The 24,534-nt window shown below is 47.1% G+C and overlaps 1 protein-coding gene across 1 annotated transcript; it reads left to right on the top strand.

The window, feature by feature from the left end:
• Positions 1-2,265: 2,265 nt before the first annotated feature.
• On the top strand, positions 2,266-22,306 carry LOC8035465 (tetratricopeptide repeat protein 17). Its single transcript, XM_040209539.3, has 9 exons — positions 2,266-2,440; positions 3,700-3,959; positions 5,898-6,006; positions 11,228-11,344; positions 12,003-12,112; positions 12,670-12,817; positions 14,834-14,973; positions 19,846-20,012; positions 20,677-22,306. Exons 1-9 carry the CDS (start codon positions 2,312-2,314, stop codon positions 20,892-20,894), a joined length of 1,398 nt encoding a protein of 465 aa, XP_040065473.1. The 5' UTR covers positions 2,266-2,311; the 3' UTR covers positions 20,895-22,306.
• Positions 22,307-24,534: the final 2,228 nt, after the last annotated feature.

Consider the following 24,534-nt stretch of genomic DNA (forward strand, 5'->3'; position numbering starts at 1 on the left):
TGTTCCATTCTTGCTCGTTGCTAGTTGAAAGATGAGTTCTGTGCTCCGTCCCACTTTACTTATTCTTTTGTGGGCAATTTCACCTTACCAACACACTCGATTTTAATTTTTTTCGTGTGTGTGTTTGTGAAAACATTTCGGACAATTACCGTGAAACTATGCTATACTGTATGGGATTGAGTTTACTTTGCTTGCAGATAATATGTATTCTCAGACCCACGCTGCCATGGGTAAGTGCCAACTGTGCATTGCCTTTCCGGCATTTTGTTCGCACGAAATACACATTCATTCGTTTTTGGTCAAGAAAGAAGCCTGCACATAATCTATTTTCTATGTAGCAAAGGCAATATTTTCGCCGAATGAACATACTAGTGCAGCGTAAAACAGCAACACGCAAACGAAATGCGGACTCGATGAAACAAACCAAAACCATACACCACCATGTAAGAGGAGGAGAGGGAAGCTGCTTTTGTAAGAATTTTGAGTGACGGGTTAATCTTCTATAATCTTCTGAAAGAAGAATGGCCACGTGTGCAAATCTGGGAGGCACGAAAGAGGATCCTGGTAAGAAGGGAGCTCCTCCTTCCCCTCTTCACTGGTGGTCATTGGAGCGCTCTGAATGACGTCACCTCCAAGCCGTATATTCTTGTGTAAAAGTGTATGTGTGCAGTGCAGTCAAAGAGAGAAAGGGCGAGAGCTAGGACAGTGGGACAGGAGAGGATGGCAATGGAGGGCAAGGGAAGAAAGGGAGAGGACTAGGAACTTTAGAGAGAGAAGGTTTCTCTCACTGATCTCAATGACAATTGCTGGATCGCGCTTCCCGCTCCCGTGAGTGAAGCCACCAGACAGCCACTTGCTCGCAGACAATTTTCGGTTTTGCTAGCGTTACAGAGGCTGGCGGCAGCGTGCTGAAGACATGTTTTCTACTCATTCGTCGAAGAAGATTTTTAAGACTTTGTGTAAGGTTGAGACTTGCTGTTGAGAACACGTGGAAATTTTTACGAAAGCGCAGTGCAGCAGGAAAAAGCCACAACTCGTCGAAAGCAAGTTTCGCCAGTCTCGCGACGTGATTAAAGCTTCCTTGGCATGCCGAAGTACTGCGTCTGTAAGATTTTGTACTAATTTGATTACCATAAGCGTCTAGTAAACAAAACAAAAAAAAAAACACCGCTGATGCCGCCCCCTTCCCCTCTCTTCCGTTGCCACTGGACACTGGATCAAGCTTGTTTCTCGACTGCGAGTGCCGCAAGTTACAAATACAGTAGTCGGAGTAAAAGTAAAACGCTGCTCCAGGGGTACATATGGCTATCCAGCACATTGCACTTGCAAAACACATCCACACGGCGTCGATTCTTGATCGGTATCCGAGCGTGCGAAGGCACAGAGATGCAGCACTTCGGCGCAGCGGCGTAGACTTTCCATCGTCCTGGGGTTGGGGGGGCAGGGCAGGCTGAGAAGTTCTCCGGGGGGGTGTGGTGCTTTTCCGCTTGCATGGAAAAGCACCCCCCCTCCTCCCCCCGAAAGCACGCTGGAATTCCATTTTTCATGTATTTTGTCAATAAAGGCGACGTTGACATTATTTTGTTCACATGCCACTACTTGGAACTCGTTACATGGCACGTAAACAGCGTCTCGGTGAGGATCATGGCCAGGCCTGGGGGGGGGTGGGGGGGGGGGCTGCCCCCCCCAGATTTTACAAGGGGGGACACGAGCCCCGATGCCCCCCCCCCCCCCCCCCCCGTAGTCTACGCCTATTTTTCGGCGTGCCACAAAAGCTTTGATCCTGCAGCGAAACTGGCGAAACTTGCTTTCGACGAGTTGTGCCTTTTTCCTGCGGAACTCCGTTTTTGTAAAATTTCCTACTTGTTCACAATGGCAAGTCTCAACGGTTACACAGGGTTTTAGAAACACTTCTTCGGCGGATGACGACGAAAGGGTAGAAAACGTGTTTTAAAGCACGCTGCCGCCAGCCTCTGCAATGCTAGCAAAACCGCAAATCGACTGCGAGCAAGATGGCCGTCCTGTGGCTTCACTCGCGCTGCAGCGAACAAGCGGGGTTTCTCTCATCCTCCCGAGTCTTCCTCCACGAAAAGGACCAGAAGCCCAACTGAAACAGCCATAATTAGAAAAAAATGTATATATATATAAATATTGTTTTATTATCAATTAAAACAAAATGACTGATAAAAGTGTTGTAGTTTTATTAAATATTTTCTCTAAATCTGTACAATGTTCTACTCCGTCTGGCAAGTACGCTCAATAAGCGAACTTTTTCGATTTCGACAAAAGTTCGCAACATATCCAAAATACGATGGCGGTCTTGAGCGAGCGGCTGCCCGCTTTCAGCATCTGCTTCTACGTCTCGATTCTCCACCTGATACATTACTCCGAATGTTCCACGCACTGGGTGGTCACGGATAAGGGCAAAATACAGCCGCAGGTAGGGATGCATTTCTCTGGCGCAGTATCAGTGCAATTAGACCTATAATCTGCGCACTGCAGGCGTGGGCTGGGAAGGTCACGGTGGATGTGAAATATCGATTTATTTCTATTGTTGCCCCAGTTGTGTTTTTATTTTTTGTTGTTGTTTACAACCGAAATAAAGGGGCGTGTGTGCTTATGCAAGCGCAACAGAGGTTATGCAGATAAATTATTTACACGGGCTGTTGAAAACGTCAACTCGGTCGCCTTTTAAGCGTCATGGTTACGACTTATTTGTAGCCAATTTATGATTATTCGGGTTAAATATCTGGGTAAGTGACCCACATTCACATTGCTAGCAAGCATCGATTGGCATGCTTTCAGCCCTACCGGAAAATGTTCCTAGCGCGATGAAAGGTTCGGGTTGTGGTCTAAGTTCTGTAAACACCGGGAGACAACACCTATCGTGCTCAGACAGAAGAAATGGGTGGAAGATTGGTAGTAATCGCAAGATTCTTGAGTAGAGCCTGCGATCGGTCTGTGGGCGGGACCTAGAAAACATGCGTGCATATTGACATCACGCTAGTTTAGAGTTCTGGCACGTTCCCGTGGCCTGGGCAAGTGTTGTACACACTGCGATGTGTAGCACTGCCACAGGTGGAGCTTGGAACTGGTTATGCGAAGGCTCGATGGCTCCATGGCTCCATTCCGGTCTCACCGAACCGGTGTCTGTCGTAACAGGAGAGGGGTACACTCCTTGCACAGTGACCCGATTATATCTTTTAAGGAAGAAAGTATCATTCTTGCCCTTTTTTTCGTCATCTCTTACTTTGGCATTAAAGGAGGGTCTCAACCCTAAAACACAGAACCCTGGTCCTTGTCCAGGCATGCACCACAGCTGGTCTTGGTCGGGAGTTCTTAATCTGCTAACCGCCCCACAGACATTGGCGGTTCCTTGTTGTGTCCTGCAGATGCACTGCATTGACCAATCTGGTGCATACTCGTTTGCACACAGTTACACTGTCATGTCCAAATCTAGCGGACTGTGACATCACAGTGTCATGTGACGCTGATTCTACACAACAATTTATAAAAAAAAAACATTCTTCGGCTAAATTTAGCAGGCCATAATGGACACACAAACACCTCCCAGGATCTGCTGTGAAACCTCGCCGACGACGCCATCTTTACAAAACTGATGGTTCCAACTGTTGCCCTACAAAAATGCAGACTCAACGGCCCCGTTTGAACCGGTCGGAACTTCCCGCCGTCTTTCAGATGGACAGTGTGTTTTCGTTGCGGCGTCCGTACGACCTGCTGGCACTGCTGGCGCAAGAGGAGCGTGCAGTCCAGGTGGAGGAGTTCAAGCAGCAGCTGCTTCGGCGGAAGCAGGAGATTGACCGGTGCGAGGACCAGGCCTCTGACGTAGAGCAGCGGCTCTACTCCACCGACAAGGACTGCATCCTTGCCGCACAGCCGCTCACCGACTTTGACCTCTACGTCAGCACGGTCGTCCCGTTCGACCACAAGATACAGAGGTGCGATGATGATGATGATGATTGCAGGTTTAGTGGCACGGGAGAAACTAGAGGCTGTTTGTTTGACCGTGATTGACTACGCTATGACCGCTTGTGATGACTTACGACGAGATAAGACACTGGCACCATCTAATGGCTAGTCCTGGAACTAGCCTTGGAACACCTTGGACTTGCCTAGGTTTTTTTGTAGCAGTCATTCACCCTGGGCTTTACATAATTCTGGCAGTGTTAAGAGACCATTTCTTATATAAAGTGTGTAGATGTGATCTCGCAAACACTGCTCAACCTTCGGTCTTGTTATCATGAAGTACCGGGGGAGCGCCCACGCCTCTTTCATTGAAAATGGGGTTGATGTAGACATGGGTGCTTGGCCAATTAAGTCGGGCACTTAACCTGTAATTTGCAGAATTCCCTTGTTCGGGAAATGTTAATTCTGGGCACTTGATTGAAGTGGGCGATTCCGCAGTATTTTACTATATGTTCAGGTCGCAAGGGACACAGGGCTAATGATAGATGGTGCCACCATGCCAGCGTTCTTTTGTTGTAAACTGCCGCAAGCGGTCGTAGCGCAACCAGTCACAGTCTTAATAATCTGCCAAGCAAAGTTTTTTTTAAAAATAATCTAAAGCAATCTGAGAAGTATGAAGTGTCCCCTCAAAACAACACCAAAAAGAAAAATGTAAGGAGTTCTTTTTTTCACCTCAAGGATAAACTATGCATTGCCGAATGCCCAGTCTCCGTCCACACGTAGAGCTGGTGGTCTGGACCATATGCCAAAGTTTCAGAGCTTGCCATCACCTAATTCAAAAGTTATGAGCGATTTTCTTAGACTTTTGATGGGAAAATAAGGTCTGTTCCAGATAACCGACGCAATTCATCTTCACATATTTGTGGACTTCTTTGGCTGTCCATTTCCCATTGAAAATTTTCGAAAATTGCTCATAACTTTTAAATTAGATGACTGCAAACACCCGAAACTTTGGCATATGGTTCAAACTGCTAGTACTACATCTGGGCAAAGACTGAGTGAGCGCTTGGCAATGCATAGCTCACGTTTGAGGCTAGACAGAATCTGTACATTTTTTTCGGGGGCACTTCGTACTTGTAAGTAACCGGGAGCGTCTGATGCCTAAAAAGGGGTGCACTGATCTTTCTTGGCTGCTGCACAAACGACACCGTGATGCGTTTGCCCGCTCGGGCATGGTGTGGTTCCACTCTGGCCTTAACCCGCAGCGTCTTGGCCTCGTCCGCGCCTTCTGGCGGCCACAATTCTCGATCTTGGTCTGGAGGGAAGGCTTGACACCTTCATGTTCGAAAACATATTCATGTCCAACGTTGCTCTGTACGTGTTCTTACGTCGTTCGACCCACAGGAATTTCTCGGAGCTCGAATTCAATGGTGTCTCTTGCAATTATGAGCGGTAACGACTGCAACATACCGCTATGCTTTTTGTTTATCTGCGCTAGTGCATTCCTCTACGAAGCGTGTGATTGTTTGATGGTCCAGAAAATCGCTACGGGACGACATTCACCGACGCCAGTAAGCGATAAAATCTACTTGAAAAGTATTCTTCGCTCCTATTATTACCAGGTCAATCTTCGCTCGCTGGCTCAGATCCACTGGTGCATGGAGGGGATGTGTTCTCAACTTCCGGGTCTTGCGTAAAAATAATTGGGGCCGACTCCGGTCTTGGGCATTTTGTGTAGCACCGTGCTCGGGCGAGCCAATATCGATCAGAAACTGAGGTCGGCAGTTACGCTTGACGTCTACTTGAAACACATCTGCTAGGAGCCGTACTGCAGTGCCACTGTCTTGTAGCGCGCTTTCGATCACCGGTGATGCAGAAGTAATTTGGCGCGTTCAGACTCTGTCCGCTCCGTCAGAGTAGGAGCCACGACACGTTTTGTGAGCGAGCTTCCGGTTTGTGCTCGCACGCAGCCACTGGGACAAGGCAGACCTTCGGACGGCGCGGGCGGAGCTTCCTGAACCGGACTGCTCGAGGGTCCTAGACTTGGACTTCAGCATGCACTCCTTCGAGCACCTCACGGTATGTTGCTGTGGCAACGGCGGGATCGGTGGCCGAGTGCGCTAGCACTCTGCAGCCCGAAGCACGTTGAACGAAAGCTCGTGCTGCAGAACCCAGGGGTCCTGAGCTCAGTCCACACCCCTGCTTCTTTTAATCTAGACGAGCATTGTAGCACCTGTGTGAGACATGCCAACCTTACACTGTCTAAACACAAACATAAACTTTGGTGGGCGGGGGGGGGGGGGGGGGGGGCTGCAGTTATTGAAGGGACTACTTACCATCCAAAGCTAGCGGGTTCAAGACTGAAGAAGTTACATGGGATCCCATGCTTTTGCGAACTTATAGCTCCTAAAGCACCTAGTGAGTCAAGAATGGTGTTAAGTGGATAATCTCTAGCTGTAGCTCTGCTGTTTGAAACTTTTATGTGTTTATAAACTAATAAACATGTGAAGCTTAAACTTGGAATATTGCTCCGTACAAATGTAATGCAATTATGAATTGCATTACATTTGTACAGAGTATGACACAATTTGTGGTAACTAAGCTTTATCACAGAATTGAACGAAAAGCCAGATGAAATTACTAGTGTGGCGGAAACTCTCTCTGCAAAAAAAATGCAAAAAGCACTAAAGTTCCGCTCCGCTATCGGTTTTCTGTGGTGTTTGTGGAACAGGAAGAAATATGTTTTATGGAAACAAGTTGCTTCCCACAATGGTATACTTTGTGTGAAGTTAGCTCCAAAAGACAGCCATTATTCGTGCCCATAAGATCGGTACTTTTTGTCGCGATTTAATGTCGTCCAGTTATCGTTAAATTTGCATCGTATAGGCTAAATGACCAAATTCTACTGTCCAGATCATTGTTTAAATCTTGTCGCATTTCTGTGATTGAGGATTTTTCAGTTAAAGCACGGAAAAAGTTGATAGAATTTGTGAACGCCAAAAATGCCTCTTTTAAGCTTCGACACAATAGAATGTACATTGATAATAAATTTTATGTTTACGATCCTGTTAATGATAACATGCTCGAAACCAGTCCCTCCATTTCAGCTGTGTTTTCCGGGACCCAGAGTTTCCCTTCTGCTGGGGACCCACCCTGAGCATTGAATTCAGAATAGCAGGCAGTGAGGGAAAGAGTATGTCATCATCCTGCTTCAGATGTGTTAGTGCTTTTTACTAATATTAGAAGCTTTGATCAGTTCATTAGAGATTTTGTGCTCCCTTTATATTGGAAGGTGGGGAAAGTGGTTCCCATTAACAAGACTAGTGACAAACATTTTACTCTAAATTATTGCCCAATCTCTATAACCACTCTTCCTTGCAATCTCCTTGAGCATATCATATTTTCTCATGTTATCAATTTCTTAGAATTTAACAACTTCCACCCATCCCAACATGGATTTCGAGAAACATTTTCATGCGATGCTCAGCTTATATCATTCCCACATGACCTTTACTGCATCCTAGACCGATGATCCTAGGCAGACTGCATTTTCCTAGATTTCCCCAGTGTTGGTTCCCGTTTGGTGTGCATGCATGGAGCAACCCATCCAACCAAACCAGAATTTCCACGAGTGGTGAATGAACTCAAGGGATCTGATTTGAGGCTTTTGGAGGCAGACAAAACAGGAGTGTTTGTGGTCGTGAACGGGTCTAATTTCGGTGAGAAGGTTGAACTCGCCATCAAGAGAAACTTCGTCCTCGTTAAGGAAAAGGCCGTCCGGCACCCTCCGTTCGGAAGTCAAAGACATCTGCAGGTCAAACAACCTTTCGTCGCTTGTCACGAGAGTGTCGGCCCCTGCGAACCAGTACCTAAAAGTGTTTTTCACCGCCAAGACCCACAAGCCGGAGATCCCGCTTAGGAGCATCGTATCAGAAAATGGATGCTGGCAGAAGCCTCTGGCTCTCTACCTGCAGAAGCAGCTGGCAGCCGTCCTCCTGGACCAGCCTTTCTGCGTAGGCAGCTCTCGGGAACTCCTCCCAGCTCTCCAGCTTCTTCACACATCAGGCCCAGGTACCACCTTCTTCTCTCTAGACATCACCGACATGTACTACAGCCTCGACTTCAACATTCTTCTGGATGCGGTAGAAAAAGCCATCACTACACAGGGCATAGTCAAATTCCGAAATTCTTTCGGCATCCCCCTCAGCTGTTCCTGCAATTAATCAGAGTATATCTCGGGTGTCTGCATCGGGTCCTGCCTAGCACCTGTGCTCAGCGAGGTGTACCTTTCTTTCGTGGATCAGGCCGTGAAGGAGCAACTGGACAGCGTTGCCGCAGGAGCCCAGGTGTACAGATATGTGGACGACTATCTGGTGCTCCACGACTCCGGCGCGCCCACCGCCACCATCCAGAAGGCTTTCACAGACAATGCAAATGGCCTGAGCTCCACCAGGGAGAACCCCTCGGCGGAGGGTCTCCAGTTCCTGGATGTTTGCCTCGTAGCCACCCAGGGAGGCACTTGCTGGTGCTTTCAGCAGCGTTTGCAAAAGCCGGTGCTGCCATTTTCAAGCCACCACTCAAAGACAGTAAAAGCGGGCATCGCAAAAAGTCTCATCTCCTCCACCCGCACAAAGTCCTGCCAACAACACCTCTCCCCATCTGGCCTGGAGGGACAGCTCAGCCGCCTCACAAACGCCGGATACCCGCGTGACCTGCTGGCCTCCACGCTCAGAAAACTAATAATCGAAAAAGCCGCCGCACGGAAGCCTGCCCGGCAGAGGTACACAACCATCCCCTATTTCCACAGTACCGCCCACCGACTAAAAGCAGTGGCTCGATGCTTCGACATGGATGTTGCGTTTTCGTGCCCTTCAAGTTGAGTGCAATGTGCTTCCTGGTAAACTCTCCCCCTCCTCCCAAGATCGGCTGCGCCAAGACGCACGCGGCCCCCTTTGTTCCCTGCGCGGTCGGACGGGTGTATTCCGTGCCCTTCTCGTGCGGGGCAGAGTACATCGGGCAGACGGGCCGCTGCCTCAACGACTGCCTGCGCGAACATAAAAGAGAAATAGCAAAAAACGAGGACTCTCAACACCCCATGGTCTCACCTCAAGGTTTGCGCTCCATGTGCCCCTGAGTTCCCGTCCGCGCGTGTTCTGGGGGCCAACAAGAACCGCTACAGGCGCGAGATCGTGGAGGCGTACGCCCTAAAAGAGGCGCCAAAGAACATTTCTTTCGGCCTCATGGTCGCTGTCAGAGAGAGATGACATTCCTGAGACTGGAGTTGACGGCCTTGGCGGGCCGGGCGAGTGGTCCTTGCTCCTGAGAGGGAAATCGGGATGCCTCCTTCCTTCCTCTTCTTCCCGCTGTCTCTGCGGTTTACTTTCCCCCAGTTTTCTCCCGGGGCCTTGTCTTGCCCCCCTCCTTCCGCTTCCCCCCTCCTTTTAACTTTCCCTCTCCTATAGTGGAGTTCCGAAGGCGAAGCGTCCGGCAATAAATCGTTTGTTTGTCGAAAGTTGAAAGATGTGTTGTCCCGTCCCCTGTCCTTACGTATATAACTATTTCTAAACTTACATCTGCTAAAGTATCTCATAAATTACTTCTGAAACTGTCCAAGCTTAACATAGATGCTGACGTTCTTGCATGGATTCAATCTTTTCTATCATTATGGTTACAATTTGTTACAGTAAATAATAGTAACTCCTCCTTTTCATCTGCAGCCTCTGGGGTTACCCAAGGACATGTTTTAGGACCCTTTTTTTTTATATATATATTAACAACCTCCCTCTTGATGTTTCCTCGTTTATTTGTTTGTTTGCTGATGGCTGTGTAATTTACCATGAGATACTTAATGATTAAGATAACAGCATGCTTCAGTCTGACATTAATGCTATCTACCTGTGGTGTGAAATATGGTCTATGACTCTTAATACAAACAAGGGTAAGCTCATGCGTGTATCTTCCCAGTCTCATGAAACTCGCAACTACTTTCTTAATCAGGCTCAGCTGGACATGGTATCTTCTTACAAACATTTGGGTGCACATATCTAACCTCTCATGAAAAACACGTGTTTAGCATATCGCCTCTAATGCTAACCATATGTTAAGCTGCCTCAGGCGTAACTTTTCATTAGCACCTGTTTCTTTCAAGCTAACTTTTTATAGAACTCTAGTTCGACTGAAGTTAGAGTATGCAGCCTCTGTCTGGGATCCCGGACAAGGCACTCTCTTCACCGTGTTGGAGGCCATTCAAAATAGATCCGCTCATTTTATTCTTTCTAATTATCATCATACATCTAGTGTCACTTCTATGAAATCAACTTTGTCACTCGTGCCTCTCTTTATGCGACGTAAGCTTTCATGCCTCTCTTTATTTCACAAAATTTATTTTGTAGCATAAGCTACACTGGCTGAGGTTGAGCAGTTTCGCGTGGCTCCCAAAGAGCCGTGCTGCGCATGCGCGAGGAGCAGCGACGTCACACGGCGCACAGCTCGCGCGCCAGAGCCACCGCCGCCGCAAAGTGCACCTCGCCGGTCTGCGCATTCCAGAGGAGTGACGTCATAGCTGCAGCAGACGCACTGGCGCCGCCGTGTGCCCAGCTGTGCGCCTCCGTTGTGCAGTAGCCAAGTCTGACGCTGCACCGGAGCCGCTTGATAGCGCCTCTCATTTTGTGCGCATAAGCTCATGCTACGTATATCCTGGCATAGCTGAGCTAAGCCACCGAAATTTTTTGTAACTCTGTACTTCGCGGCAGATTAATCACCCATCCCTTTTATATTTCTGCTCGTCATGATCATCAGCACAAAGTTGAGGTGCCTATCGCTATCACATCTACATTCCATTCTTCTTTCCTTCCGCACACATCCCTCGACTGGAACCACCTTCCTGGAACAATTGCATCCACCACTGACACTACTTTTTAGGTCTGCTCTAACCAATCATTTTTCACTTGAGTGTGAATAACTGTACATTGTTTTGATCCCATCTTTGCTTTCCCCCTCTTTTAATGTCTTCAAACCCAAAGGCTAAAGCAGAAAAAAAAAAGTTGTGTTTTTAAAAATACTTATTTTCAAGAAGAAAATAATTTGAAGTACCACAGAACGATCTTCCTACGTACGATGAAAGCTTTCAAGTCAGACATTTCCTGGGGTGGGACAGGGTTTCTGAACAACAATGTAGCACTGACACTTCTTCAAGTGCAACCACCTACGACAAGTGGTTGAGTCGAAAGAGTTTCACCGTAGGAGTAGCAGAAAATTACTCTTTTGCCCCCTTCTCACCTTCCAACTTGCACCTCAACAGGGTGTTCGTGAACGCCACAACCTAACCATGAGCCCAGAGGCCGGCTTGCACCGGGCAGTGTCGGCCATCGAAGGGACCGAAGAGTTTGGCTACGAGGTCTACAAGGCCATGGCCAAGGTATGTGCTCGTCATTTTTCCTTACCTGGCACCGTAGCTGCAGTACCGCCAGTGGCAAGACATGGTTGATGAACGACAGAGACAGCCCGATTCCGACCCCGCTTATAGCTGTGGGTTGGACCACGACTTCACACACACTCCTGGCCTAATTGTACCATTTGTCGTCATGAGTTTGTACGCTGTTTGGGGACTATGAGTTTATACTCTGCTGTTGTAGGGTAGAAACCACGTATTTGCAGAATAATCTTGTAGATGTGAAGGCTTTTCATGGCCAGAATGATGCGATGCCTTCAAAGAAGAGATGCACGACTAAGGAATTGAATATTGTTTCAGTAACAAGTGCTGCTTGTTAGAAACCCCATTAGTTGCTATCGCACATTTATTGCATTTGATAGAACGTCGTAGTCAAGGCGATGGTTTAGAAAGTTTTGCCGCTTTCGAGGTTTACGGCCCACCTGGGCCTCATAAATGCGCTTTTTGCAAAATGCGCTGCTCGCAAACAACGCTTGAATCCCGTGCCATGATTTATGAATGCGAAGTGCTTCTTCTGACGGCCAGTTAGTCGGCGTGAAAGAATTGTATGGCGGTTCCCTTCGGCGGACACGCTTGGGAACACTGAAATGCCGGGGACCCAACGAGGCACGTTGCTCGGTTGCAGAACAACACCTCCTGGGTGATCTTCAACCTGGCGGCTTACTACTGGCGGGAACGGGGGGATCCGGCCAACGCGATCGAGTGCGTGCGCAGGGCGCTCCACTTCTCACCCAGGTTGGTTACACCACATTCCAGTGGGGGGTCACAGCGCACTCGCCATTATGCAACTTCGGCCGCAGTGCCTGGAACGCGTCTTTGACCGTCACGTTTGGCGTCCCGTACCGCCCATAGATCGAAAGTGGTCCCAAGCTGGCAACGGATGACGTTGCGGGATTTAGAGTGTCGTGCTATCGGACATCGCGATCCTGACAGTTAATTAAAGTAGTTTGTACAAAACGTAAAAGCGAACACGAGTGTCAACCTTTCGTCGCACCGTCCCTACTCCCGTCTGCTCAACTTTCCGTGGGCTGTCAAGTCGGACGGCAACCCGCAGTGGAACGGCCGTCTGTCACATACACCTCTGCTGCCGTCCCACTGCCAGGATCACAGCAGACAACGGCATGACGCTGCTACAATGTCGTCTAGTAGAAATTAAGAGGCCACCTTTTAAGATACGGGCGAAACACCAGTTGAAAGCCATTCCAGGCACTATGGTTTGGCTCTAAAGTGATTGTGCGGGAGGAACACCACTTGGAAACGCTTTTGTGATTGTGATTGTACGGGCTGCCCAGGGAGCACAAAGACGTGGCCCTCATCAGCCTCGGGAACGTGCTGCACCGATCGCACCTGTCCGAAGAGGCGGCCATCGTGGTTCATGCTGCCGTCGACACCGCGCCCGACAACGCCATCTGTCACTTCACCCTGGGGAACATCTACGCGGTGAGTGGGAGTAGGCTGGACTTTGTTTTTTGCCTTTGTCGAGGGGGTTTTTCATTGCAGGGTTACCCTCCTAATTTTTGGCGGCCCATTTCAACATAAAGCAGTTTTGGGGTGTTTTTTGCCGTTCTGTGGCATGTGCGGATGCAAGCTAATTGCTGTTACAGGTGTGAATCGACGTCTCATTCAGAATGGCCCGCACTATGAAATCCGTAACGGCCAAAGCTCGTAACCGGAACAAGAGAAAGGTTTTCCTGGTTCCAATCCCAACGTAGCATGAGGACAACTGTTTAAGGGGAGATGCGGGTCGAAAAACTGCAATATTTTGCAAAAATGTGGGGTTTTAGGGTGTTCTACTGTCTTTGAGTCTTCATATTTATGTATGGAAATATTAAATGATGGTTATGATTGTGAAATTAGTCAAATACATATTTGAAGACTCCCGGCAACCCAGAACGGCATAAATATGAGCCATTTTTTTTGTGCGGGATCCTTTAAATTGTGAAGTCGCCCGTCATCAGATTTACATTGACAAGTAGGCCTAGCCATTTCCTCTCCATCGCATACTTCTGTAGCTTCAATTTCTCACGGAAAATTTGTAACAACATCTTATTCTTTTCGCTGCGAAAGCGTACCGCTAATCATCTTTGGTAACATTGGAACATGTTTTTCTAATTGTGTAGTTTTGAAGCATGTTCATAGACTGCCCAGTTTTTAATATTGCCCTATTACAACCAAATTTGGCATGCATATAGGTACTTCCGAATATCTAGAATGCAACGGGTCGTAAAACACTGGGGGAGCCATGGGCACTTGTCCGGTCGAATCAGATGCTTAACATATAATTTACAGAATTCCCAAGCTTGGAAAATAATAATAGTGAGCGTTTGAACGAAGTGGGTGCTTCTGCGGTATTTTACGGTATGTAGGTTTGGTTAGAATGTATATTTTTTATACTTATAAAAAAATTTGAGAAACTATTGTTAGCCCCTTTAAAATGGCGTTTTTGCAATTTTTAATTATTTTAAAATAATGTGAGCCTCACACATAATATTTTTATTGTTCATTGTACCCACTGGTCTAAAAGGAGCGAATTAGCTCATTTTACTTGACTCTTTTAAGTGTTTTGCCATGTCCCACGTGTCCGCAAAAACATGGTTGTTTCGCATGTGCATTATTGCATCTAGAACATAGAAAACAAGCTATATGAAATCTAACATTAGATTTATAAAGATGAGATCAAGCACTATAAACTGTAAAAGTTTTCTTTAGTTATCTTAAATAATAATAAAAATGGTTTCCCTGGCGCATGTCACGATTGCCATTGCGCAGGCAAATCCTGCAGCTATGACTAGGGGTTTTTGTGGTGCGGCAGGAGAGCCGTACGATTGCAGCGGTATAGCACTAGCCCTGACTGAATTAAAAAAGTAGGTGTGGAATATTTTCAGACTTCTCCAAGTCTGTCAGGAGGTCATGCCATAGTTCAGGAGGTTTTCTCCGTTCTCATTTTAGAGCACTTGCTTTTGCGTAAAATGGTGAGCATAGCGTAACAATAGTTTGCTTATGAAAGAAATTTGCATGCTATATGTGACTGAGGAAATTTGGAGGCTTACATGTGCCAGTCTTGGCAAACTTCCTTAGCCTGAGATTCTTTTTTTTTTTTTTTTTTTTTTTAAGTTTATGAATTTAATAAAATAAGAGTGCAGACTGAACTATGCTTTTAGGTGAAACATGTGTCAGTTTGCTCAGCACTCTGACTCATCTTTTACCATCATGCTCACCTTCAACTTGTTTATGCTGTCAAGACGAGGATGCATAACATGGCAGTTTCCAGGTAGCACTGTGCTGTTTGATTATATCACTTACTTTTGTAAATTTCTACAGGTGCTGGCTACTTGAGGCTCGCTTGCCTGATGCATAAAGTCCACGTTTTGACAAGCACTTCGTGGTCAAAACGTGGAGCCACAGAAGCAGGCTTGAAAGTATGGGGTCAAATAGGCCATTTTCGGTTTCTTGCAGGTGCTGGCGGACTACAACAAGAGTGTCGTCTGCTTCGAGAACACGCTCAAGGTTCAGCCAGACTTCCTGAATGCTCGTCAGAGGCTTCACGCCGTTCTCTGCCACGGCAAGCTCGAGGCGGCTTTAGAAGCCCAACACAGGTTGGTCTGGTGCTCCTATAGATGTGTCGCTGTAGGCGTAGACAGGCTTACACAAGTTGAGTTTGTGTTTCAACGGCCCCTGCTCTAACTGTAAACTGCAGAAGTCATATACTTGGCTATGTTCCGTGGTGCTTCGACCTTCTATTAGCTTAATTTGCACACATGCAGATGAAATGCTGTCAGGGGAAACTACGCTAGTGCTGAAACCCGATTGCTTAGAAGAAATGTTTTGAGCAACTTTACTGTGCGTGTATGGTAGCCCAATGACATATCTGTGGTGTCTGAATTATGCTGCCTTGGGTGTAGCGTGACCAACCACGTGCCCTTTTATGACGGGCATCCTCAATGCTTTCCTCTATAATAGTGCTTGTTAGTCTGGCCAACGCCTCCGAGACAGCAAACATGTAGTGCCGAATTTTCGGTGTCGCCTGAAGGGAAGGCCAACACGGGGCAATGATTTGACACGAGCGCCGCAGCTGCATTCGGCCGAGACTCTTGTACCGTCGGCGAGAACAGGAGTCCCAGCTGAATACTTACTCGGCAGTCGTGTTCAATCCGTGTCCAACATTGGTTTTATTCAGGCGACGGCGAAAATTCAGCAACCCGGCTTTGTAACGTAGGAGGTGTTGGCCTGGTGCGTGTCTCGCTTGTTCGGAAAAGTTGCAAGCTCTTTGGGACTGGAAGCAACATACATGCAGGAGGAGGAACTTCACATTCTTTTTTTTTAATGCGAAATGTGTTTTATGAGAAAAAATCGTAATGAACGATTTTCTCCCAAATTTTCTGTGCAACGCAGGGAGTGTTACAGCCATTGAGATTTCATTAAAAGTTAATGTATAAAGTTTGAGCCCCTGCAGGAGTTGAACGCTGGGTCGCTGCGGCGGCAGTCTGCAGGGATAAATGATTTTTATTCGATTGCAAACATTTCGGCGAGAGTGGCAGGTTGTGGGGTGAAAAAAATAGCTAGAACAAATGTATACATGTAACAATAATAAATGGAAGAATTAATAAAATGAGATGAAATAAAAATTAAACATTCAAATAGAAGAATAGAAAAATAAAAAATAAAAGTTTCATAATAAAATAAAATAATAATGAATTGTTATAACAATACTTGAAAATAAAAATAGATTATAGGAAAAGGTTGAAAAACCTTGCACTAACGGCACAAAGTGGGGTTTGTGCGGGACAGATTCTGTGCTATCGGTCTTGGTAATTTGAATCAATATAGTAGTGTTGTGAGAATATTCAAAATATTGAATAGTAGTTTTGTATAATAAGCAATGAGGGTATATTGAGCGCGCTTCTTACCGAGCTCCGGTGCAGTGCAGAGGAGCGATACATGCGGAAGCGAACTCCGCAGGTGTTGCTTCTCTGCACTGCACTGATGCTCATTAATATGCACACTCAACAGGGTAACTTGCCGTGACACCTTGAAAAGTATGAACGTCGCAATTGCATTTTTGGGAGAAAAGCACACCTTAAAAGTGGGATGGTGAATGCGCACACTGGTGTATTCTAAGAAACACAAAACAGAAACTTTGTGAATGTTGATATCTTCATAGCAGGAAAAATTTCAAAATGAAATCGAGGCTGTTATGCAAGAGCACACGTTAGGCAGAGATGCCCTGACAACCTAAATTCATCAACCCCTCTTTCTTTTTTATGTGAGATTGTGGAAAAAAATTTTACATATAGCAAGGTTTGTAAATCTGCTAAATTTTTTTTTTTTTCGTCTTTCATGTAAAATGGGTTATTACCGCTTCCAGTGTATTGTTGCTTGAGATCATGTATGACCCACAACCGGGATAAAAGCACTCTTTTTTCCCGGTCGTGGCACTGGCCCAACTTAAGCACAAAGTGCTGACCCAAAATAGGTGACAAAGGAGAATGAACCCTAAAGCAGCTAGGTCACCTCAGTGTAGAACTCGTCACTGTTTGGGGAATGAGGAAGAAGCCCTGGGCACACAGGGCTAATTACTCCTATACTCCGTTTCACCGTAACTTAGTAAACGGCGAAGACTATAGGGGGACAAAGCGACGTCCGAGACGCACAAAAGAGGGTCTGGGTATGAGTCGGTTCTTTATTTTTTTGGTAAGAGCTGTCACATACCTCGCCTCCTTCATTCTGATTGGCAAGGGGGGGCCTTATGCATTCGCTCTTTGCCAAGTGATGGTGAAAGGGGGTGTAGATAAGGTTATGAAGGGGGAGGGGGAATTTTCATCCTTGAAGTTGTCCATAGCTAAAGCCTAAAGCCCCTTTGCTATGCTTCTTTATGCGTGTATTTTGACCTTGATTCGTTATTGCAGACAACTTACACTTTCACAAAGATTTTTTTTCTGGGGAACGGAGGCGTCCATATTGATGAGACATGACTGAATAGTTAGGCATCTCTATACCGTAGAATACCGTGCATCCGCCCATTCCACATTTAAGTGCCCATATTCAAATTTCTAAGATCTGACAAATTATGCACAGTACTACATTTATATGTAAAATTGATGACCGGACAAGTGCCCATCCTCCACTTTTTCGTGATTATCTCTAAATTATGAGTGGGCGCTTGCCCAGTATGTTACGGGCAAGCATATTTTATGCCAAATCCATTTGCCATCCCAAGGCGTCAGACTTTTTGAGTTCACAGTCTGTAAATATAAGTTGGATTAAAATTAGCTTATAAATGGGCAAGTCGAAGCTAGGAACACCCTTGACGAGTTTAGTTGTGTTTTCATTTAAAGGGCAACTCCGCTTCTTTTCCAGTAGTGCAAAACTATACAGTTCTCTTTGTTATCATCTACAAAACCCCCATGGCAAATATTACGACGGAATTCCGCCTAGAAGTTCATTAAAATCGCTGTCAAAGTTTGACAAGCACGAATCCACTGGTTTTGGTTGAGACGTGCGGGCCAGACAACACTGCCCGGCTGCATTTCCGCTTCCTCCAAATTCCTTCTCCCGGCACGTCCGCGACATCATCAAACATGTACAGCTTCTTTTTCTTTCTTTTTCTATTTTGTTTCCTTTCCCGGGGAGAGCAAGGGTGGCGCCAGCGCCGTGAAAGACGTGAGTGACGCGCTCGGCCGGCCCGGCGCTCGACTATTGATACTACTGATAAGCCGATCGCCTCGTTGAGCGCGGCTTGTGTTACATCGCATACTTTTGAACATCAAGTAAAAGGAGGAGAGGGAAGCTGCTTTTGTAAGAATTTTGAGTGACAGGTTAATCTTCTATAATCTTCTGGGAGGAGAATAGCGGCGCTTGTGCTAATCCAGGAGGCACAAAGGAGGATCCTGATAAGAGGGGAGCTTCTTCTTCCCCTTGTATATCACGTGGGTGTACATGCTTAGTGATGCCGAATATACAATGTTGTCCGGCTTTGCCACCGTTTCGGTTTCGGTTTGTGATCATGGCTAGAGTAAAATTACACGAAAAATATTTTATTTCTCGCGAAACAAAGGATTGGGGATTGTTTTTGAGTGCTTCAAAAAGCAAAATCGGCCACTATCTCAAAATTTTTGAAATTAAGCGGAGTTGCCCTTTAAGCACGATGCAACAGTAGTGGAAGGCTTAAAAAGGGCAACTCCACCCAATTCCGAAAAATTTAGGCTTACATGTGATTCAAATTCACAAAGCACTACTAAACAACTCTACTTCTTCGGATTCACGAAATGTGGAATATTATTTGTGTAATCCTAATTTAAACATCAGCTGATACCGAAACCGAAACTTCGGTTGCGTCAGGCTACATTGGTCTCGGGTCGTCAGAGTCATGGCCACGTCACGTCGAACCACGTGGTCTTGTGACGTTCGGGAGGGAGCGAGAAACAGGACACGCGACGCGGGCAGGTCTTTTTTATTTTTTTTATTGGACACGGGCAGGTCGCTTCGCATGGCGTGGACGGTGATGGCCCGGGGGAGAGGGGGAAGGGGACAAGATGAAAGAGAAGGGGAGCTGAGACACAGACCCATAAGCGCGCAGGGCAGCGCAAACTCGCGCATCCGTGTTACGGTGATCACGTGAACGCCCGGTCAGCCAACACCAGGAGGAGAAACTCATGACGTCATCATTCAATTTCGCTCTGAGAAGTAAAAACAAGCAAAACGTAAGAATGACGTAGTCATGCCTCTGACGTAGTGGCTCAATGTCGGCTGCTCCAACTCCGTGGCATTGACTGCGCTGGTGATTGCGCCTCGCGCCGCACGCTAGAGTTGGCAGATTTCGGCGACCTAGCTCGCTTGAAGGTTTGCTGGCCAGTTTATTAAATATATAAACGGAATTAGATTGTAATATTTGACATGGGGTCTTCCCATATGATACCGAAGAGGGCTACATAGTTATCTAAATATCAAAAATGAAGCGGAGTTGCCCTTTAAGGAAACTATTCGACATTCGATTTGAAAACATTCTGCCAAAACCGCTTTTCGCTTCGGACTCAAAATCCAAATATTCGCGCATGACTACAGCCTAGCTCCAGGCATTTGAACTGTAAAAGGCAAAACCGATGGTCATTAGAGAAAATCTGCATTTGCCAGAGACTTTCTCGTAATCAAGGCCGCCTGGATGGGTTTTGCCTTTGCTCGAATTCACGTGCTACTCGTTAGATAAAAAGTCATAGCGCTGAGTTTTATGTCTCCTACCGAGGGTCAGCATGGGGCATATATTGGACACAAGTGCTGCGTCAGTGCGTATGGCTGGAATTTGCATTCCATCAGTCAGAATACAAGTCCAAGCCGTTGGAACACACACTCGTGTCTAACACGTGCTCCGTGCTGGCCCCGCAATCGATGACATAGAGAGTTCAGTTCTACAGATTTTTCTATAAATGATGTTGCCTCATGCGGAGGCTGCCACGTTTGCACGTGTGTCTCAGCTCCCTGCAGAGGACGCTGACTCAGCTGCGGGAGTACCAGGAGCAGCGGGAACAGTGGCTGCACCAGAACGCCAAGCTGCTGAGCGAGCAGGCGCCGCCAGAGATGCGGCTGGAGCAGCACCTCGAGTACGAGGAGCACAAGATCCGCGAAAGCCTCGACGGAAAGGGTGACGACTCTTTACACACTTTTGCGTTTGACTGCGTTAGAGTGCGGAACGGCGTCCTTGCAGCTGAAAGCAATTGCTTGCGGAACGACATGGTTGCTTATGGGATGAGGCAGTCGCTTGCGGAACGCCACTCGCCGCAGAGCCAGGCGAGAAAGTTGGATGGGGCTCGACTTTTGAATGCGGCGACGTCGACGGGGCATTGTGGCGGACGAATCGGAAGTTGAGAAATGGAGTGTCCCGTGCTTGCCTGCGCATCCCGGCATCGCTCATCCGGTTGCTTGTTCCGAGAATGGAGGGTGCTTTTGCTTCTTGGGGAGTTGTGGGCTCTCAAGAGAAGATTGTTCCAAGTTGCCGCAGTTCGAGCTGAACAGAAGTTGCAGAAGCCTGCGGGTTCGCCCCAGGACCAGCCACGTCAATGCTGTCGCCGGGCGCTGTCACGTTTGTGTGGATTTCGCTTGCCATTGGTGAGCCGAAAGCACCCTGTGCTCATTGGCTCTCGACTGAGGCCGACCGCATTATAACGCAACTGCGTGTATAAGCTTCGTGCAAATGCACTTTGCAACGTTTTGCATCTGCCCGCAGCAACCAAACGTTCCGCACTCAAGTGCAAATCTGTGTATGGGCCTTGAGGCCTCCCCACCGAGCGGCTATCCTTTTTGTGCAGGGCACGACTGCTACCAGTTTGAGCAGAACGGGCACATGGTGCTGAGCTGCAACATGCGCAGGGACTCATACCGGCTCAACAGCCTGCTGGACCTCAGCCTCAATGTGCAGTTCGTGCAGGCCGTGGAGTCGCGCGTCAGCCGGCTGGGCCAGAAGGCGGCCGCGGCGGCGGCGGCTCGCAACCCCGGCCCCTCGGGAGAGGAGTGTCAGAACGCCTGAGTGTACCAAATGGACCGAACCGCGTGAGTTGTGTCTAAAAGAATTTTCAGGGCCGACGTGCAGTTTTTGCTTTTGAAATGGCTGTGGGAAGTGAGCCGAATCCAGACTCCCTTTTGGGTTCCCCCGATGTTTGTGAGGCTGTAGATTCGTAGCTCTCGAATTTGAGCGGCGCCCCTGGCACCTAGAATGGCAAGTGCGAATATAGGTTTTGATCTTGTCGGACGGCCTTTAGTGGGCATGCCGGGACGAACGGTGCTGCAGCCTACAAACTGAATCAAGGTGACGATCGGCAAATACCTGTACAATTTTTGTACGGTCGTCCGGACGAATAAACTAGATGAACTAAAGTAAAACTGGAAAACTGCTAGAGAACATTCACTGGTAGGGTTACCAACCGTCCCGGTTTTGGAGAGACTGTCCCGAGTTCTCATCCAGCGTCCCGAGTCCCGACTTGTCCCTGTCGGGCCAGCTATGTATATGTCCCGGATTTGATTCAGACATTCAGTCAGTTGTTTTATGTGATGAATGACGGCACGCACGGGCATCAAGAGCTCATGCCTCGCTAGTAATGAGGATGTAAAATGAACTGGTGGTTAACGAGCGAGTTGGTACTGTTGCAAACAATTAAAATGAAGACACACAGGAACGACATGAGTTTGACATTTTTCCTTCCACAATGCCCTAGTTTGTAGATCAGGAAACCTGCTGGGGGAACCGACAGTGGTAGAAAGATTTTCAAGAGATCCAACATACCTAACCTCCCCAGGCTTGTAGAAATAGTTTTTCCGTGTCTTTGAGCAACCCTCCAGTGAAGACGGTATTCTCGATTGTGAAAAACGTGTGGAAGGACGAGAGGAATTACATGAGGAGCTTGTTCAGTCACGGTTTTAGGTGAAGCTAAACTTCCATATGAAATGCGTAACTCCCATACATTTGAAAGAAAGAGCACCTGCTGCCAGCTGCTAATAGCCAGCTTAATCCTCAGTAATCAAATATTACCCTTGTCACCTCCCCCACCACCCCCCCCCCCCCCCCCCCCCGTCCTGACTTCCTTCATCGAAGAGTTGGTAACCCTATTCACCAGCGGCAGAATCTGAACCCACAACTTCGATTACTGACATGTATTTGACAGTTTTATTGCGTCCTTTTCTTTGCCAATGACATGGTAAATTCTGTTCTGGCATTACCAAGTAGCTGCCATTAATGAATTTTATTGATCATGGTATCATTAGTTTCATTATTCCTGCAAAGCTTTGGGTGCTGTTCTAGTGATTCACATGCCTCGTATGTGGCATATATTCATACACAGTATCGAACCCTGGAACTCTGAGCATACGAAGGACATTGGCAGTACCATTTGACTACATGGTGGATCTAGGGTAAACAATAATGGTTAAAGGGATACGGAAACAAAAATTGAAATATTCAAATTTAGTTCGGAAATGAGTCAAGCATGACGGATAATAACCGTAAATGATAATCGCACGTTTGTATTTTGAACGACTGGCTATATTTTACGTTCCAAATGGTGCACTCGAGCAAGCGCTTGAAGAGAAGCGAGCGGAGAGCGCGATGCGTCATGGGATATTCGGCACATCCCATGATGCATCGTGCTCTCCGGATTCGTGACGTATCAAGGCTGGCGTGGTTATGAGCTTTGCTCTTGGTGGCGTTGTCAGCGTTGTGGTGGTGTCAATAGCGTCAGCACATTACAACCGAGCTGTTCGAAGTACCCGTGGGGTGATGAGCGGGTGACTGGCCCAAGGAGCACGTAGCTTCCACAACCATGTCAGCTTAGGGCTGAACGGGGTGGGGAAAGCAACTTTTGTTCGAGTTTTGAGCGACGGGCTAATCTTCTAGGGGGAGAACGGCTGTGTCCGGTTGCACGAACAAGGGTCCGAGAAAGAGGGAAGTCCTTCCTTTCCATCTTCTTGGACGGTTTGGTACAATGTGCGATTAGTGAGTTGAGCTACGAGGAAAGCTAAGAAGGAAAATGTTGAAATTCCAAAGAGTGGCGCTGCTCTGAAGGAATCTGCTACGTTACGACTACGTAGCAAGTTCCCCAATGTTGCTAGATTACCTCCCAAATAGGCTCCGCATGCACCCACCAGGTGCACATTGAAAAATTGTTTATTTAGCTTTAAAATTAGTTTGCTTGTGCCTTTCAACGGAAGACTAGTGTTTTTGAGGTTATGGTGCAACATGCAACACATTCAAGCTAGAAAATGAGCACTGGAATTTTGTTTCCCTACCCCTTTAAGGCATGCCAATCTGTGTTGGTGCAAGTCGTCTGCTACCGTATACTAGCCTGCTCTAGCACTTCGCGTTAAATTGACTCTTAGTTAGTTGGCCTTAAATGTGCTGTTTGTTTGTGTGTGTGTGTGCAGGATCTGAAGGATCTGGAAAGAGGACGATTCTTGCTCCATGCCCATGGAGGGGAAGTCTCAAGAATGTGTCTTGGTAGCTATAGTCGCCTGGTTCTTGGAACCACCAGTCATCACACCTTGGAATTGCCAGGGTAAAGTTAAGACAAATCGGCTCGAAGCCGTGTAATATCATTGAGGGGCTGTTACCCCATCATCTTGTGAACTTGTCAGTTCAATAAAAATTTCTTGCAGTCCACGTTTGTATTCAGTCATTTAACTTTTGAGGTTGCATGGTGTTGCAAGTGCTTTGCAGGTTTTCTATTTACCCCTCGCCTCCACAGATTATGCGTCCCCGTTACTAATTCGGTAACGTATTCATCGCATTATCGGTTGGATAAAATAAACAATACACCTTCAATACAAAAAAAAAAAAAAAAAAAAAAAAAAAAAAAAAACGGGTGAAGACAAGTGACAGTGTACAGTACAGGCGCTCTAGCATAGCTCCATGGCTTGCGGGTTTTGCGCTAGTTAGGGCAGTTAAAAAACGCAGAGCAACTGGCGTAACCACTGCTCCATATAATAATAAGATAAAAATCCTGTAAAAACAGTAGGTGGTTTCGTTTCGACACACCTGGCAGTGGAGCAGTTTCTAGCATTCCGACTGTGTGGTTAAGCTGCAGCTTTTGCATTTTGTTCGTTTACATTTACATGGATACAACGTTCACACCCGAGTAGCGCATGCAACGTAGCAACGTAGCTGCTTTGTTTTGAACGAGCGACCACGTAGGTACTAATTGTTTTTCGCTGGCGGCGGGGCGCTGGTGGCACCAGCGTTATCGACACGACTTGTTCGAACTTCAAAGATGGCAGCCCTCACCTAGCCGAATGCACCGTATGCGCGTCCGTACGCAAGTCGAAGAGTTTGTCGTCTTTCCAGGCAGAATTTGAATGGCTTAGTGGACTAATGGCGAGCGGGAGGCAATTTTACAATGTTTTTGGATGTTGTGTGTTATCATTTGATTCGGGTTTCAGTTGGGACAGCAGCAAAGCGCAATGTCTGCACAAGTGAGGCTACCCGTCGAAGTGGAGAACCTTGTTTGTTTGTCGGATTTCGCATCGACAGAAAATTGTTCTAGCTTGTGATTTCGGTAGTGTAGAGTGCGTGTGAACGAATGCTGAATGTTAGATGCTAGTCTTCGTGACTTTGGCGCTACGTGAATGTTTGTCCCTTTCTTTGTGCAGGGGACCCGAACCTCCCATGACTCCTACCTTTG

This window comes from Ixodes scapularis, unplaced genomic scaffold (assembly GCF_016920785.2).
Source record: "Ixodes scapularis isolate PalLabHiFi unplaced genomic scaffold, ASM1692078v2 PGA_scaffold7__128_contigs__length_106722199, whole genome shotgun sequence".
Taxonomy (NCBI): Eukaryota; Metazoa; Arthropoda; class Arachnida; order Ixodida; family Ixodidae; genus Ixodes; species Ixodes scapularis.

What these genes read in the sequence shown, in the direction of transcription:
- LOC8035465 (XM_040209539.3), top strand. Translation starts at nt 2,312, where the DNA reads ATGGCGGTCTTGAGCGAGCGGCTGCCCGCTTTCAGCATCTGCTTCTAC. An exon ending in GCGCTCCACTTCTCACCCAG is followed by an intron (nt 12,113 to 12,669) that starts GTTGGTTACACC and finishes CGGGCTGCCCAG; the next exon opens with GGAGCACAAAGACGTGGCCC. An exon ending in CGAAAGCCTCGACGGAAAGG is followed by an intron (nt 20,013 to 20,676) that starts GTGACGACTCTT and finishes CTTTTTGTGCAG; the next exon opens with GGCACGACTGCTACCAGTTT.